General features: G+C 38.6%; 1 protein-coding gene across 6 annotated transcripts in view; it reads right to left on the minus strand.

Moving 5' to 3' along the window:
- The window catches only part of LOC115428381 (uncharacterized), a 73,345-nt gene that overhangs the window by 27,134 nt on the left and 27,893 nt on the right, over nt 1-18,318 (minus strand). For all 6 annotated transcript variants that reach the window (XM_030147393.1, XM_030147394.1, XM_030147391.1 and 3 more), the window contains exons 6-22: nt 16,664-16,800; nt 16,451-16,567; nt 12,182-12,239; nt 12,045-12,092; nt 11,855-11,923; nt 11,039-11,178; nt 7,922-8,053; nt 7,762-7,819; nt 7,587-7,667; nt 6,126-6,269; nt 5,845-5,885; nt 5,653-5,721; nt 5,518-5,563; nt 4,563-4,631; nt 4,338-4,477; nt 2,980-3,099; nt 2,791-2,851 (exon numbers count right to left, since the gene is read on the minus strand). In XM_030147393.1, the coding sequence (XP_030003253.1) occupies nt 2,791-2,851; nt 2,980-3,099; nt 4,338-4,477; nt 4,563-4,631; nt 5,518-5,563; nt 5,653-5,721; nt 5,845-5,885; nt 6,126-6,269; nt 7,587-7,667; nt 7,762-7,819; nt 7,922-8,053; nt 11,039-11,178; nt 11,855-11,923; nt 12,045-12,092; nt 12,182-12,239; nt 16,451-16,567; nt 16,664-16,800 (1,530 nt within the window). The remainder of the gene's footprint in view (nt 1-2,790; nt 2,852-2,979; nt 3,100-4,337; nt 4,478-4,562; nt 4,632-5,517; nt 5,564-5,652; nt 5,722-5,844; nt 5,886-6,125; nt 6,270-7,586; nt 7,668-7,761; nt 7,820-7,921; nt 8,054-11,038; nt 11,179-11,854; nt 11,924-12,044; nt 12,093-12,181; nt 12,240-16,450; nt 16,568-16,663; nt 16,801-18,318) is intronic.

Below are 18,318 nucleotides of genomic sequence, written 5' to 3' on the forward strand. Positions count from 1 at the left end.
TGTACATTTGTATAGAGTTGCCTGAGCTCTGTGCAACTGTTCCTTCTGCAGAATAAAAAAAGAACCAAGACATCTGTTCAAGTCTGAACCAGTTATCTCTCTTCACACCCATGACTTGGAGAATTCCCACAACAACAGGCACACAGAATATTGCTGCCTTGTTGGTATTACACTCTGTCTTACTGCACGGTGAAGTTCACCTGAGCCAGCCACAGTTTGGATATAAAGACAGCATTAGTGACAAGAGACTGATCCTCGGTCCACATGATTCATTATTGGACTTAATTGGAGCAAATATTCAACACATAATGTTACCAAATCAATAGGTCAAGCAGAGGTTTTACTTTCACCTAAAGTCATGAGAGTTTGTCAAAAAAAAAAAAAAAATTTAAATAAAATATTTGACACTGTTTGATAGCATTTTGATTTCCAAGTGTTTTCTTTGATACTGCGACTGATACAGACAGCATGACATGTTTCCACTGTATTACTGATATTAAAAACAATAACTTACTTGCAAATAGAACAAATAGATTAACCACAATAATTCGCAAACATAGTGAATTGTGGGTGTAAGTCAGAATTCGGCCGTACAGTAGCCTACAAATGTCATCTATCTGTGCGTCGCCTTTGCATCATGTGCCATGCTATTGTCTTTAATTTCCCTTGTGGAATTGCCACCTTTCCCATCCTGTGTTTACGTCCCAGATCTGCCTTTATGAGCAGGTTGGACATTGTGATTTTAAAGAATTTTAGCCACTATTTTAAACAGTTCAATTAATCCACTTACTCCTCCAGTTTTACCACAGAAAACCCTTCTGCATCCTGTCTTTGATCTGTGTTCCTGTTTCCAGACAGAAACACCTGAGTAAAACCTTCACTGTGTTAGTAGAATCCTCATCAGGTGTATCTATGCACAATCGGACTCTGTGTTAAATTATGCTGGTCTTGGTAGAACAATGCATGTCTGTGTTTGTATTCATAGTTTTGTGAGTTGTTGGTAAATCATCTGCAAAAAGTGGCCATTTTCTTAGGTGCTTTCTAGACATCTAACTTCTATTTTTACCCATTACGGCTGGTCCCCACTTCTGTTTCATACTTTTTTTTTTTTTTTAATCATACATGACTGCATGTAGCTGCCATGTAACTGCATGGTATAAAGATGGCTTGTATCTTTCTTTGTGCATTTGCATATAGCTACTGTTGTAGAAAAAAACTGTTCATTCGTCCTCAGAATTTAAAAAAAAAAAAGGTCTTTAAACGATCAGTGTCTTTGTGTATTTTAATTGAAGCTTCAAGGTCCAGGTTGTACAGAGGCAAAGCTGTCTGCATAAGCGTTCAAAGAATACAGCCTGTCCTTGTCTCTTATATGAAACTAATAACAAAAATCATCTTCTCTCTTTGTTACAATGATATCTCATGTGTGCAAGACTGGAATGTCTGGGAGTACAGGAAGAGATAACTTCTGTGAGAAAGCATCTCTTTTCGAAAACAGGTGTCCATGTGTCCTTGACCAAACACAGAGTGCAGTATAACCAGTCTCATATAATACAAAATTCAAACAATCTTATATGTAATATAGAATATACATAAAATTACCATTACACTACCTTAGCCCTGTGTGACTGTTCCTTCTGCAGAATAAAAAACAACAAAGACAGCTGTTCGAGTCTGTGCCAGTCATTTCTCTTCTTCCACCCACACTTGGAGAATTCCTTTACGGTACCTGTAGTGAATTTTCATTGCTAGCTATTTCAAAAGATCACGTATAATACTAGCAGTTTTCTCCGGTAACTTTCGTCATAGCCCATTGTCAAGTACGCGGGAGTACTGAGTCACTGATCCGTCAGTCAGGCACGGTCAATGCCTCCTGTGGTGGAAAAATTTATTTTTTATATTTTATACTCTTCTAATATGTTATACTGTTAAGTGCATGCTGAGTCACTGTTATGTGTGATGTTTACCACTCTGTAGCAACCCCGACTTGGGGACGAAGTTCTTACCTTGAGTTAAAACCCAAACACCTAAATGTCTGAATGTGTAGATAGAGGATGGCGCCTGTACTTCAGATAGGATTCAAGCAAGGTTAGAGTGAAGAGGTCCTCATGACCTCTTCACGGAGCAGAGAAGGAGTAGTATGGGGTGGTACGATGTACGTAAGGAATGACATCATAGTTTGAGGGGGTTGGATTTGGTTCTATATAATCTTTAGTTTTCTCTTGTTTAATCAGACTTCATTTACAGAGCTTTGTCTGTGATTGATTTCTCAATAAATGCATTTATTATTTAACTCTAACTTTCTCCCTTTTTCTTTGTGTGGGTTATCAGTTGAACGGTAAATTTCCACGACACTCCTTCATGGGCTGTTTCAGCACCAGTAGTAACACACACTCATTGTATTATTCAGTTACCTGGGCTGTGATGGACTGGTCACTGACCCTGTGCAGCAGGCATTTTTATCGGCTTGCGCTGGGTCACATCTCTAGGACAATGGTGGAGTGCAAAGCTTACGGCTGCACAAACAGCATGAACATGTGCTTTCCACTCAGTCTGGCTTACTGACTGCTGCTTGTTTACTTGCACTCATCATTGAATAAGAAAAACAGGATTGTCTATAAATTTATCTTAAACTTGGTTATTAAAACCTATCTGGAAAATGGGTTTTTTTTTGTTGTATCTATAGGCATCTAAACAGACATGCTCTATGTGCATATCTAATGGAAGTTCTTGGCACAAAGGAGTGTTGAAGCACAGAGAGAAAATCTAATTTACTTTGAGATTGATATGTACCTGATGGGTAGTAACATGGTCGGATTAGGTTCCTCAATAACGCTTGTGGGACATCAAGCACCTGAAAAAGGAAGGATTTTCAATTAGTATTCACAAAATACAAGGATAAAAGTCTGTAGTAAAGCTTTAGATTTCAATTCCATTACATTTATTGTTGAAATTCTAAAATAAAGCACAGAAACATTTTACCTTCACCATCCTTTCACTCCTTCCCCTTTCTTTCTCCTCCTCATATGCCATTGTCTTTAATAGATTCACACCTTCCCATTGGTCCCAGGCAAAAGGGAGTCGCCATGGATTCTGATACATCTGGAAAGGAAAACCACTGTTACGACAATTATATTGTGCAATTTGGGTGGAAGTGTTGTGTCACAGGGTTGAATGTTGTAATGGAAAATCCCTATTCTTCATTATAATATTTTAATAACTCCCTCTCATTATTATATTTTATGTGTTCCTTGAACCACAATGCTCCTCGTGCCAATATGTCACTGCTTGAACTTTTGCCTTGCAAGATTGGATCACTTTGACCTTGTTTCTTCACAATTAGGAAAGGATGCAGCTGCAGACTCCTGCCTGATAGCTATCAATGCTGTACCCCCGCATGTCCTTGAATCTACTTTGGAGCATTCTGAAGCACTGTGTCAGACTGTTCCACACAAAGACAACTTCTTTGTCTCAGCAGCTTTATTTCTTATCTCCACAGGTGCTACAAGAAATTTCCAAAACAATGTGATGTCCATTATTTAAAACATTTAGTTCTCCCACAACATATCACTGAGGCAAAAATGAAGTGTTTTAGCCAAACTAAATTTCTGTGTCCTGTGGGGAAACAGACATCATAAAATCAAAATGTGGGCCTCAGTCTCTTAATCGAAAAAAAAAGTTATATATGTAATGAGTACTTTCATCCAGACAATGTATATTATGTAGTGGAAAAAAACTGCCTCTACCTTTTTAAGAATTTTCTGAGTTTTGCCAGATAAAGGTATCAATCAGTCACTTGTGTGGAATGGATATCATATGACAACAATGATGAACCTGTTTTAGTCACAGTTTAATATGAAACATGCAAATAATATAAAAATGAAGTGAAGGACGACATGTACAACAAACAACTAGACTAAAAGGACAATGAAGACTACTGCAAACTTGTGTTGTTCAAAGTGGGAGTTGTTTTGATGTGAAATATTTGCAAATATTTTGTACTTTTAAGGCATTCGTTTGTCACACCCCTAGTGTGTAAAGGCCTTTGAGCTACTGAAAGTTGTATGGCATCGCAAGAACAGTCAACCACATGAACTCAGGATTACTGTCAAGTCCTAAAGTATAAATTTACATCCATAGATTCACATTCACACACCAGTGGAAGAGCCTCTGGAAACACTTGGAGCTTCTCTGTCTTAACCAAAGACAATTCACCATGTTGACATATAGAACCTGTTTATGGATAACCCAATCTACATCCCAAGTCCCAGTTGCTCCCCATTTACCTTCAAATTTATCATAATCAACACAAACCATTCATCAAAACAACCAAAATTCACCAGCGTCTTTATGAGATGTACTGAAGAGGCCATGTGTTGTCTCAGGGATTTCTCTACAAAACAGTCCTCACAGGCAAAGCAAATACAAAGAGGTTCATCTGAAGCCTTTGTGCAGAGAACGGTCACAATCAGGGAGGCACCTAAGTACAGAAGTAACAAAATGAGATATTTGCATAATTTCCATTTTCAGACTTGGTTAAAATTTTAATAAATAAATCCTCTCACCTATAACAGGTAGTTTATTCTCTAAGGTGTCTTTGACAAATGCGTATAAGGCAGGGGTTTTGCAAAACCCTGAAAGAAAACACAGTTAAATGAAGTTGTTGTGGTTGAATACTGGCTATTTCATTCAAAATGTCAAATTTAGTACGAAATTATCATGTATAGTGGAAAATTACTGTTTATGACTTCCATATTTCTGGATGACAAATGAAATGATATAGTATAACCCATTTATCCAGCGTTTAGTCTACACATAGACCTAGACCTTTATTTCTCCTCTTCTTTCCTCAATATATTAGAATGACAGTTGTCCTTATCGACTGTTGGGGATGGTCTCCTTAACTTTAATATTTGCAATTTAATATTGCTATTGCTGTACTGACTGCCTATCAGCTGTAATGGAATTTTATGTCTTTAATTATGCCTTGGCCATTTGACCTGCATTCATGCTCTATGCTACATACACTCACATATCTTTATTTTCAGTCTACTAGAGCTTGTCTGAATAGAACTAAGATTTCATCTAAGATGGTTGAGACGGTTGACCTCGCACCTCCCACTCAGACCGCACTAGCCAACCTTACACCTTGCAGTCAGATAAGCTGATGGAACTCAGTTTACGGTTTCAGACTGGGTGTCCACTATGGGCTATAAAGTATAGTATCTGTAGCAAGTGTGGGGGCTTAGAACTCAGACTCCTTTGGAACTCTTTGGAGCTTGTTGCTTATGAACAATAAGGAGGCTTTATCTCACAAGAATTTTAATTTCTTCTGTCTGCCGGAGCAACACTAAAAATTCCCACAACTCAATACTGACCTTTTGCAAAATCTTTAATAAAACAACAAAACTGAGCTCTTGAGTTTGACACCCTTTGTTCAGATTTCCACAACAGCATGGTTTGAGAAACTTTTAAAGCTATGGTCAGAAAATTCAACAGATGAGATGAGTAAAAGCTTACTTGCTTGGCCAGGCATGGCATCAACTTTAAAGATTCTTTTTACCATCTGGGAAAAAAAATAGAACAAATACATCTTATATTAGCTAAGGTTTCACAAATAGCAACTCTATGAGATGTTCCGTTAGACTACATTACCTTCAGGTGTTTCATTTTTACTGTATGGGTGCGGTAATGAGATTCCTCTTGAAAGATCATATTGCAATCCTGCCAAGCGACGCAGCAATCAAATACAAGGTGCAACTTTTTTAATTTAAAATTCTTGAATGGTTATAATAATAATAATAATAACAGTAGTACTCCATGAAAATTACTACGATAATTGTGCACCTGGCAACGTAGTACGTAGAATGGCTGTTCAGACCCACACTCTGCAAAACAAAACAAAAAAAGAGTATTTACACCAGACTGGTTTCTAATAAAAAAAACAATAAACATTTCAGAGCGAAGATGTGTTAGTTTAGTTTTTTTCACTTACACATGGGCTATAGGTAAACCAGGCAAAATGTGTAAGATGTGTAAGATAAACTGACCCACACAATAATATGCAATAACACAATAACCCCTCTAAATTGTTTCGACTCATTGGAATTCTGTGGTGGTGTATTTACCTGTCGAGACGCTCTCCCCTTTCTGTTTTTCTAGACTTTTTTCTTGTTTTGCTTTGTTTGGGGGGTTTGTGGATGTGGACTTTGGCGCAGAGATGGTGTCCATGGAGCCGATAACAGAACTGTGCAGCTTCGGACGGCTCGGCTCTAAAAAAACAAAGTGATTCCAGTTACATGAGTTCCTCTTCTGCTTAACATTTAAAACTCAGGGTAAAGCACTCAAAGTTACAAAAACCTCTCAGCCAGTTTAACAGACAGACCTCTGACCCATACCATACAGCATTCAGTCAGAGTCAGAACAATGCTATGAAATGTGAAATGTGAACAGTCCACAACATTCAGGGGCCAATATGTTGGGAAATTGTATGTTATCCTCCTGGTCCACTTACACACTGTCCTAATTAAGTTATTTATACATTATAGAAGCCATGTGTTTTCCTAATTAAGTTATTTATACAGTGTTCATTCATATCTGTTCTGAGAAAAGTACCACAGCCGCAGTCATATTATTGTGAAATAGACGTCTTAAATCAAAATGGGGCCTCAGTCTCTGACCAGGCTCTGCTCTGTTCACAAAGAATCTTCTAATCTGTCTTCGACTGAATCACCAGGAGAAGTAGGCATTCAAGACAACACAGTTTTATTGTCGACAAAAAATTCACAGTGACACAAAGCACACCAGAACTACTCTGACCCTCATGGCTCGGACCTATACCTTATATACGTAGAGGAAATACTGATTTCACTAACCAGCATGATTATTTTGGCACGAACTTCTGCCGAAGCAGGAGAGACTCCTCCAAGAATGGCCTTCGCTCACAGCCTACTTCTGCTGAGTACAGCACTTCTTTTGTGAGCCTGGGTTTCTTCTCCCCTGTTCCCTGATAAGAGGGAGGGGCTGGTTTCACTTCAATAGTCTACTATCCCTCAGAGCAGATCATGTACAGGTCAAACTATACCCTAATGGCCAAATTATCTCAAATTGCCATATTAATAATTACACATAAATGGCAAATATCACTTACAGTGAATATTTTAAACCATCCTGAACTCCTTTTGTTTGATAATATTGTTGTTGTTTTTTTGGTCATATGCCTCAGGGCATTCTCCATGCGTGACCTCATTGCCTTTTTTTGTGTGTGCAGCAGTATGAACCCACTCGTTGCACATCAGCTTTCTAAGGCTACATTCAGACAGCAGGTCTTAATGCACAATGCAATCAGCTGGATAAAAATCTCGGACAGACAGATGGACACCCTTCTGGGGCAGGCAGGGGTATATTTCCATTTTTTTAATTTAATTTTTAGAGCCAACATGTGACTGTCAGTGATATTACATTTAAGAATACTTTCAAACCACGGTCTTGCATATAATAAAAAAAAAATTATACTAAATATTTCATGTCGCAATATACAATGTAAATACTTTGACACCTTCTTACAGTTTTAAACTGTACTAACTTACCCAGCTTGTTTCCCGGTTTGATGCTTGTTATTAAACTGTGTTCAGTTTCGTTCTTTGTGATTGATTCAAGTTCCTTCAGGGCTGAAAATCCAATATTCTCAATTAGTAAAACAGAAATCTTGATTTATTTTGAAATGTACAATATAATCTTAAATTGTAAGAGGAAAATATCCACCTTTGTCATAACAAGCCAACTTCACTGATGTGAATACATCAGGCTCCAGGATCACTTGCTGCAACAGAAAATAAATTCCACTACTACAAACAAAAAGCTTTGGGAAAGTGGAACAAACACTACTTCATATACAGTAATGAAGATATTTAAACACTGTTACCTTTATATCACTATTGGCAGTTCCAAGAATGTTTTGTGACTGATGTGCAAGATCCAGCATCAATGAAGAAAAGGATTGTGAGTTGTCCATATAACACTGCTTTGCCATCAGAGTAGAGGGGTGCCACGCTTCCTACACAAAACCAGAATGGATGTCAATGATACACTTACCCTACAACTGTGCTTCCCAAATTCAGGGTCTGTACTGTGGTGGAAAAATCTGTCAATAGAGAGCTCAAAAGACAAAACTGGTCTTCTGTGTAAGTTTATTGTTTTCTGCAGAAAAGACCCCCCCGGAACGAAGGCACAAGGCTGAGTTGTAGGAGAGAGTGAGCTGGAACAGAGCAGTGAGCCTTATATACACAAGAGGATAGGCCAGTGACATAATTCTAACAGGAACAAGAGCAAGATTAAAACCGCAAGCGGCATCTAGAGGCCCTCGCCACGGGCACGTCCAGTAGAAGTATGTCCATCGTTCAGCAGGTGGCGCTCTAGCACCAAATTTCAATGTCTTCTGATGAATGGGCGTAGGCCTGGGAGATTGACAACTGATTCAAATTTGAGGCAGATCTTTGGTTTTATGTCCAAACTAAAGAAATTTTAGTATAAGTAAATCTGTAGGGGGCGCTATGCAGCTAAAATTGAATTTCTTCCTTTGAATGGGTGTAGACCTGCGAGATTTACCACTGAGTCAAATTTGAGCCAAATCGGTGTTCGTATGTTTGAATTAATGCAATTTTCGTGAAGGTAAATTTGTAGGGGGCGCTATTTAGCGAAATGTCATTTTCTTTTGATAAATGGGTGTAGGCCTGGTAGATTGACAACTGATTCAAATTTGAGCCAAATTGGTGTTTGTATGTCTAACGTGAAGTAATTTTCGTAAAGGTAAAATTGTAGGGGGCGCTATGGCACCGAATTTCAAATTTTTCTGATAAATGGGTGTAGGCCTGAGAGATAGACGTCTGAGTCAAATTTGAGCCAAATCGGTGTTCATATGTCCGAACTGAGGCAATTTTAATAAAAAAATATTAAAAATTTTTGTAGGGGGCGCTGTAGTGCAAAATTTCAGTTTCTTTTGACAAACAGGTGTAGGCCTGGGAGAAAGATGTCTGAGTCAAATTTAAGCCAAATTGGTGTTCGTATGTCCGAACTGATGTCATTTTTGTAAATGTACATTTGTAGGGGGCGCTATGGTGCGAAATTTCAATTTCTTTCAATAAATGGGTGTAGGCCTGGGAGATAGACGTCTGAGTCAAATTTCAGCCAAATCGGTGTTTGTATGTCTGAGCTGAAGCAATTTTTGTGATGGCAAATTTTCGAAAAAACTTCGCAAAGTTTGTAACCTCGTCGCACAAAAACGGTGACACCAATTCAAAAAATTCGGATAACTTTTGATGTCCCACTTCTCTAGATACTGTACACCGATTTTGAGCTCATTCGGCCAAACGGCTTAGGAGGAGATAGTTAAAATACGTCAGCGAAAACGCTGACTCAGCATTTTGGAAATTTCAATCCAATATGGCCGACTAAGGGTTGGTTTAGGGGCGTGGCCATAAAATATTTTTTGTTTGTCTCCTCATGATGAATCTGTGTACCGATTTTCGTGGCTCTACGACAAACGTTACGCTGGACGAGCTCCCATTGGCGCAATGCATTTCCACTTTTCAAGGGGGTGCTGCCGCAACATTTCTTTACCGACCTCTACGAAACCTATATGTAAATTCAATTTCTCGCACTTCTGAATTTTACGCAAAATTTGGTGAGTTTTCGTAAATGTTCAGAGGGTCAAAATTGAGCTCAAAGAGCAGGAGAAAAATAAGAATTTTCTCCTGCTGGACAGATAAAATAAGAATCTGAGCACAAGAACAATATAGCCGTTTCTATGGCAACCACATATTTGGCCTTATTTGAAAGCTCTCGAGCTCCCCCACATGTCTGTCCCAGTGCCGTGAATGTGAATATGTGTGAGAGTGGCGACAGTGGCGAAAGGCGACCGCGTCACTGGCGATTTCGTCCCCATGCGCCCACTGCAGACTCAACAGGCCCTGCACCGGCTTTACTCGGCTCGGGCCTAAATTACTGTCTTAATCAAGGGCTCTCTTGGGGGGTCAAGATGGGTTCACAACCCCTTTCACATGGAGGAAAACATATGATGGGGTCAAACAACACTAATCATGTGATGCTTCATATTCTCTGATACATTTGGCGGCTACTGTTCTTGTTAACAGAGAATGTGCTGTGCAATTAGATAAAGGCTGTAATGGATTTACTAGCACTCTGAGACGAAGAAATCATCAACACTCTGATCGAGGGATCACAATAACTGTAATTTTGCAAAATTACAATTGAGACAATACAAGCCCTCAGAGCCAGCCTTGTAAGTCTGAGCTGGACTGGCAGTTGTCCAGCTTAAATATGGTCTAAAACGGTTACACAAGGGTAATAAAAGCTAGTTGACCTTTTACAATGAGCACAGACAGACGCTAGTCTCAGGATTCTTATTCAGTCTTCAGCAGTTTTTGTGGCTGACGGCAAGCGGCTAAATGGAAAAATGATTACAAAGCTTTCACTAAACAGCGCCAAAGAGGCGTCAGTCTTAGACTGACACTAACAGAGGTTTACAAGTGGACAGATTTTCATGGTCAAGGGGGTTTAGAATGTTCTGTAAGACATGACCGCGTGAGTGCAGTAAGACTGGAGGTTTGAAGTCAGATCACTGAAGGATTACATCAATGTAGATAAGTGATATAATTTTGTCAGTACAGTACATAGCAATAATATATGTGAATTCATTTTCCTAATTAAAGTAGAAGAAAAGTGTTTCCTGTAAGAGTATATACATACATAATAGTCCCATAACTGTCATGAATTCATATACCCCACATCAGCTGTTATCTATCATGCCTTGTATAGTATAGCTTTTTCACCCTTACTTACATTGATTGGTGATTGTGGGTATAATCTGGGAGGATGACATGAGGTTTTATTTTTGACTGCACCCCCGTTAGTGAGTTCAAGGATTTAGCTGGTCTTGTGGACAATCTTTGGTCTTAACTTACATTTTTAGTTGACCTTCTGTTATTGATACTGCATTTTCAATAGTGTCACAGCTACTTACAAAATAAGAATAGATGTGGTCAAAGCTCAGGACATGTTTGACGATCATGCTGGTGGTTAAAGTAAGGCGGCACAGTGTGCAGAGGTAGTGGCTCTTCCACTTCTGCCCAGCACAAATGCACTCTACAATGTGCTGCATACCTGTAGGACCAGAAAGAAAAAGGGACGATGACGATGATGATGATGACACACAACAAATGTAAAGATAAGATCATCTAGTTATGTGGTACTGTATTGGTGTAGTTTTATAGAAGAAAGTGTAATGAGGAGCGACAATTACAGTGTTAAAATGCTGCTAATAGTGACCACCACCAACAAAGGACCAACAGACAATGGCTGAAGATGTTTTAACAATGGAGAAAGTGAAACATAAATTAAGATTAAAAGAATCATAACTGGACAAAACATGGAAGAACTGACAATTTAGAGAACATGAAAACTTAGGGACTGAATGTAGGACAAGTGAGTGCATTTCCCTAGGACGTTCTGCCTTGTGTTTTTTTGTTAGTTTTTTTGAGCTGGTAAAAAGTGGAACAAATTCTCCAGGACAAGTAAGTTTTCTTTGTTCAAGTATTTCAAGGGTTTCATTTCATGACACAGACCTATAAAAAAAAAAATCACCTTTTAAGTCATTTTATCATAATATTGCAGAAAAACAAGACTAATCAACTTAAATATAAATAAATTAAAAAGGATTAACTGTTGTTAAGAGCCTGCCTAAATTGTTTTGTTTTTTTCCTGTTAAGATGTTTCATATTTTTTTTCTTTTTTCCCCCCAGAAATAGCCCATTTGTTCTATCCAGGATATTTAACTCACCAAGAAGTGGATGTTGTCTGGTGTCACTTCTTAAGTATGACTGAATCGTTTTCCTGCTTGGTATCGCAACTATAGAAAATAAAACAAGGTATGTAACAAATACTTTAAAAACACACATGACAAAATAAATAAATCTAAATAGAAAATAAAATTTAGACATGTAAGTGCACAATGGATTAGGGTTACACACCTGCAATATTTTTGGAAAGATTTTCATTTTCACTGAACAAATGCATCACTGGAAGAAAGAATCAAATCACTGTATTAAAAAAATATGCATCAGAAATAAATACTGCATATTATATTATTATAAATGAGGTCACATACCTTCAGAATAGGTTCCTTTTTGAGCCTTGATGAGCAGGTTTTCAGGTAAATCCAATATCTGCACCGATAAAAGCAATGAAAACATTCAGAGAAAATACCACTGTAACATCACAATCATTCTTACCCTTAACAGTGTAGCTGCAGAGTCATATCTTACAGTTACTGTGTGGCACACACAGCCACATAAAGCATATAAACTACAAAGGAAAATCTGGAATATAGGATAACACCTAGGTAAAATGCAAGATACTGAGATGTAAGTACACAAATGATAGGTGAATTTCACCAGAAAAACTCAAAGTGGGGCATTATTTGAAAGTGTAAGGATATAAGAAGTGTGGTGAGACATACATTTCATGGTCTTTTTAATATTTAATCTTCTATTAATAAAATCTTTTTATATAGTTGAGACGGTGCCAGCAGTTTTCTTCATCATCCTTTCATCATGAGTCTTTGGTAAACAACAAGGGTCAGAGCCAAACTGTAAAGCAGCCTGGATTAAGGTTAGCGCCTCCAAGTCCGAGGCCTTGGTTGTTGGTGGCGATCAACAGGCTGACAGCAGCGTCTGCAGTACTGCTGACACTGTACTGATGTGTTGTGGTGAAGACAGAGCTGAGCTACACAGCAAAGCTCTCTATTTAGAGGTCAGTCTACAGTCCTACTCCCATCTATGGTCAAGGGTTGTAGGTAGCAATGGAAAGAATGAGATCGTAGATGGAAGCAGAAAAAAGGCGTTTCTTCTGCAGGGTGGTTGGGCTCTCCCTTAGAGTTAGGCTGAGGAGTTCATCCATCAGGGAGGAGCTCAGAGTAGAGATGCTGCCCCGTCACATCAAGAGGAGCCAGTTAAAGTTGTTGTGGTATTTGATCAGCACGCCTCCTGAACACCTCACTGGTGAGACGTTTCAGGTATGTCCAACCAGGAACGGCCACAGGCCAGACTCAGGACACGCTGGAAGGATTATATAACTCAGCTGGCCTGTGAACACCTCAGAATCCCTCCGCAGGACTAGAGGAGGTGGCTGGGGAGAGGCAAGTCTGAGCTTCTCCGCTTACGCTGCTGCCCCCATGACCCAGACCCAGATAAGCACAAGGAGATAGATGGATAGCCAGATGGACATGAGTAAAATCATCAAGGAAGTTCATGTGACGCGCTGTCTTTCAGGAGTCCATTTTATCCTGTCAGACATTCTATGACACATGGCTAAAGTAAGCTCGAAAGTTAGCCTGGACCAGAATAGAGCTGTGCATTGGTATAGGTTGCTATGATAACTCAGCAGGAATTGGTGTAAGACATAGTGATGGAACAAAATTCTTACTTGAATGAACCAAACTTGACAAAATAAGCGAGGCTTCTCCAGGCTTCATGGGAGAACCTCCAAGTCTGCTCTGAACCAGGCAAACTATCATGGTTAGCTTAGCAGTGTGTGAAAGAATGTCCAACAGCTGTTTCTCAATCTAAAAGATCCTTCCTTTTTGTCATTTTCTTCAATGACCAGAAAACAATCCATATTTCTGATGAATTCACTCATGAATGGAATAGCAACACGATGAGAAAATGTCCTGCCCTCAAATAGTGGATCAACAACACATTGACACATGGCAGTTAAAAAAATATGAAATTTGTTTACAAAGGCAATAATAAAGGTGGAGCAGTATTTATGTGTTCGCTGCAAGCTAAAACAACCATCTCTCAAATTTATTCCAAGGGTTGATATTTTTTAAACCATTTCACTTTTAATCTACCTATGATTTAAATGTTTATTTATTTCACTTACTGTAAGAATTTCAGTATATTACTGTCTTTAACATACTTAACAAATACATTTACTTGCACTCAATCACCCAGAAACAACAACAGCTATGTAACTTCTGGCCGGCAATGGCTGCTCCCCATAGGTTCTGTCCCTGTGCACAATTCACATAATAAAAAGGTCCAGTGTGGTGCATTTTAGGTGATTTTTTTACTTGAATATGCACCTCTCTTGCTTGTAAGCAATACATAAAGCACAATTAATGTTCTAAATATGACCAATGCAGGTACACTTTAACTACGTCCTCTTGCCTAATAATTATAATTGCCAGATAATTACATTTAGTGCATTTTGTGCTTGTAAGGTAGTTATTGAGGACTTGCAGCTGACGTCACTGGTCATGTGATTGTTGTTTACACCGCCATATTGGTAGGCACACTATCTGGATCCAGAAAGTCAGAACTGTTGCTTTATATTGTGTTTTTCTTTGGACTCGTGTTTGCGTGTTTTGTTATTTGCGAGTATGTCTGCTTGTGATAAAGGCACCATAGATGAGTTTCAGTGTTTACTAACAACAGTGATGCATGGGCAACTCGGAGGCAAAAACATGAGTCCCAGCTCCAGCCGGCTCACATCAGCCGTACACCTCCAGGCTCTGCCCAGAACTCGTGAACGAGCCGATATGTTAGCTCTAAAACAGCCCATTAACTGTCTCTGTTCAAAAGTGGATCCCATCTTCTCTTTCACGGCCGCATAATTTGATTGGACCTCATGGGGAAGGCTGTCCCATAGTAGAAAAGCAGACTTGCACAGACGGGTGGGGAGTATTGTCACCAGCTCCCCGCTGAACTCACTGGTGTTGCCCGCCGTAGCTCCAACTGCCACTTCCAGCTGCTTCACCCAGCTGAGGAAACTCAAAGGGAGCAGGTAGCTCCACAATCACTCTGTCTCTATAGGGTGATAGTCCAGGGGAAGTCCTCCTGGTAGGTTTAAAGGGGTCTTCATCACCGTACCACATGATGACAATTCTTTTTTTCCACGCCACTAAGCACAACAGACACACAGGCTAACTATAGTGAGAAGCTACGCTAACTGCGGTAATAACTATAAACAGCGGTCGGCAGAACAGAACCACCTCTGCCACCAGTGGAACCCAGCGGTCTTTCTGCCTAACTTATACTTGGTGAAAGCTAAGTAATAAACGGCACACAGGAGTTTAGCAGGTCCATCGTTTAACATGTGGTACGATCCAAGGAAAGCTTGCCTACCAATATGGCATCGTAAACAGAAAACCACCTGATCATGTGACATATGTGCAAAACCTCAATTTCATTAACTAGGTGTGAGAAGACAAGTGGAGGTGACAGCCTGGCCATAGGAAAGGAACATTCTATACTCTAGTTATGTTAATGTTAGCCAAAGTGTGCATGGAAAATACACCAGTCTTGATGTAAGCAGAAACTCAAGAGCAGAATACTGTGAGAATCAGACATATAGAAGTGAGTTCCAGATGTGTTGTGATGGCAGCATTAAGGCTGCTAGTAGTTCTTTAATTAAAGCCACTTGTTGTATTGGCTTTCCTGCAGTTGTCACAAATCCTCTGTCTTCCCAAATTTTACTGAAGTCATGCACTGCTGAAAATTTTATGAATATTTTGAATCTGAGAAAACTGTCAGTGCTATATCCTGTGTTACTACACATGCATGTGTCAGTGCTACTATCTCTGCAGCTTGTGCTGATTTTACTGGCAATTTAAATGCTTCCAAATAAGTTCCTTCATTGCCTACCACAGCATATCCTACTAAAATTATTTTATAATTTGGACACATTGATGATCCATCACAGTACAAAATCATGCCATTCCGTTCCAGTGGAGTTTGTTGTAAATCTGTTCTCAGACTGGATGATGCTTTAATCAGTTTCAGACAGTCATGTATGTACAACAATTCCACAAGCAGCTACTCAATCATTTCAAAATGTTGCAGTTAAGGCAATAAACTTTTTCTTCTTCTTCTTCTACAACAATTTATTTAGGGGGTTTGCTCTATTTCATTTAGTACGTAAATGTGAGTAATTTAACAGCACAGAAGAACCTCTGATGCATCCTTGAAATTTCTCCAAAAGAAACACTCAATCTGTGAAGGGTCCTGGACATTTGAACAGACCTCCATCGAAATCTGATGATGTAGCTTTATGTAAATATATCTTCAAAAGATTCATCATTGAGATTGAGAAACCTCCATAGACTTCCATAAGACTGTTCTGTGCATGGGTCATCCATGGTCATTTCATTCATGTTAAGGTCTGTGACAGTACATTGTCTCCAAATCAAATCAAACTTTGTTTATAGTGCAGAAGTCACAACAAATGCAGCAACAAATGAGAACAGACAATAAGGTGTAAAACAAAAACAAACAAACAAAAAAAAATGATTACATAAAAAAGCCTTTACATTTAAATTCACATACACATCCTACTCTGGTTAACAGGCAGTGAAATCTTCATAATAGGTACAAACCTGTAACACTCCAGCTCCGTTTTTATCCACTTCGTTTTTGATGCAAACCATCAGGGGGCGTGTTACGGAAGCACTGGGGATCCAGGCAAAATTCAGGCTATCAGGGTTTGTATAACTCTGTAAGAAAAAAAAAAAAAAAAGTACAAAAACTACAATGAAACTGTCCTTTCACATTTAAAGCATGGGTTCACTTTAGTTGTTTTATTAACTTACAAAGTAACTGCTGTAATGATCTCCGTGATAGAAGTGTGATTTGATCCTGTCCGGTGAACACTTTTCCTCACATACATGGCAGAGGTAAAAACAAATTTTCTTCCCTGGAGTGTAACAGATCGTCAGCTGAGATAACCCTAAAAGAAGAAGGGGACATTTCAAATTACTTCGAAATGATTTAAAGGTTCAATGTGTTATATTTAGTGATATGTAGCAGTGAACGTGCAGATTCCAGAATGTGCCCTCTTCCTCTGACGGTTGAAAAAAAACAAAAGGGTCTTGTTAGAACTAGTCTTTATTTTGTCCATTCTGACTTTTCTAAGTTAAGGGAACATTAGATCTGGTTCATTCTCATACACTGTAAGTAATGCCCATGCATATTCATACTAAATGGCACCATAGAAAAAAAAAGTCATTCCATTCTGAGTGACTTTAAAAAACATGGTGAGGGGACATGATGGACTCATTGAATGGTGATCCACTCCTGTAGATATGTCCCTACCCAGTCAATAATGAAAAACCCTATTTGTTTTACACCTGTGCAAGAATACTACTTCCTTTCACTCATATTACAAAATAAAATGTGTGCTTCATATCACTAGTAGTGAAAGATGATTTACAGCACAAGATTTTGTATTTTGTTTCTCCTCTGTAATGAGTATCTAATACACAGGTGTCAAACATGCGGCCCAGGGTCCAGCCCGCCATAGGGTCCAGTATGGCCCTTGGGATGAATCTGTGACATGCAAAAATTACCCTGAAGATATTAACAATCCTTTTAGTTCAGGTTCCACATTCAGACCAATTCAATCTCAAGTGGGCTGGATTCACTAAAACACTATCATAATAACATATAAATAATGACAAATCCAACTTTTTCTCTTTGTAAATATAAATATTTTCATGTATTTACTCTAAAACGAAGCAAAATTTTGCAAAAAATGTGAATAAGCTGAACAAATATTAACAACCTGAAATGCCTTAAGAGAAGTAAGTACAATTTTAACAATATTCTGCCTGTTATTAAATGTATTTGTAGATCCACTGTGATCTGTGTGATATGAAAATGATAAACTGAAGCAGAATATTGTTAAAATTACACTTATTTTTTCAGTTTGTTCATGTTATTCACATTGTTTGAGAGGATAGTTTGTAGATGTAAACCTTTTCATAATGTAAATTTACTTTTTCCGCTGTAAAACATAGAGAAAAGTTTGGAGTTGACATTATTTATATATTATTATGTTATTATTTTACTGGTTCGGCCCACTTCAGATCAAATTTAGCTGAATGTGGCCCCTGAACTAGATTGAGTTTGACACCCCTGATCTAATAGATGATGCTAATGAAATAAAGAGCTGAAGCCCTTCCCCTGTCTGAACAGCGATATAGGACCTGGAGTGTCAAAATATACTAAACTTAAAACTCTGTAGAAATAGTACAGTTTGTCAAAAAGGTCTAAAAACTCTGACCTTCTTCTGACCCGTTGTTTAAAAATCTTCTCAAAAGTTGTCTGGAATGTAAACTAATCAGTCTAAAATTGATTTAGGTTTCAGAGTGACCAACAGAATTCAGCAGTAAACTCTAGGAATGGTTTCAGTACCAAACTTTCAGAGTCTGCGTTCTCTCTTTTATAACCCATTTGGACCTCTTTT

This window comes from Sphaeramia orbicularis, chromosome 11 (genome assembly GCF_902148855.1).
Source record: "Sphaeramia orbicularis chromosome 11, fSphaOr1.1, whole genome shotgun sequence".
NCBI lineage: Eukaryota > Metazoa > Chordata > Actinopteri > Kurtiformes > Apogonidae > Sphaeramia > Sphaeramia orbicularis.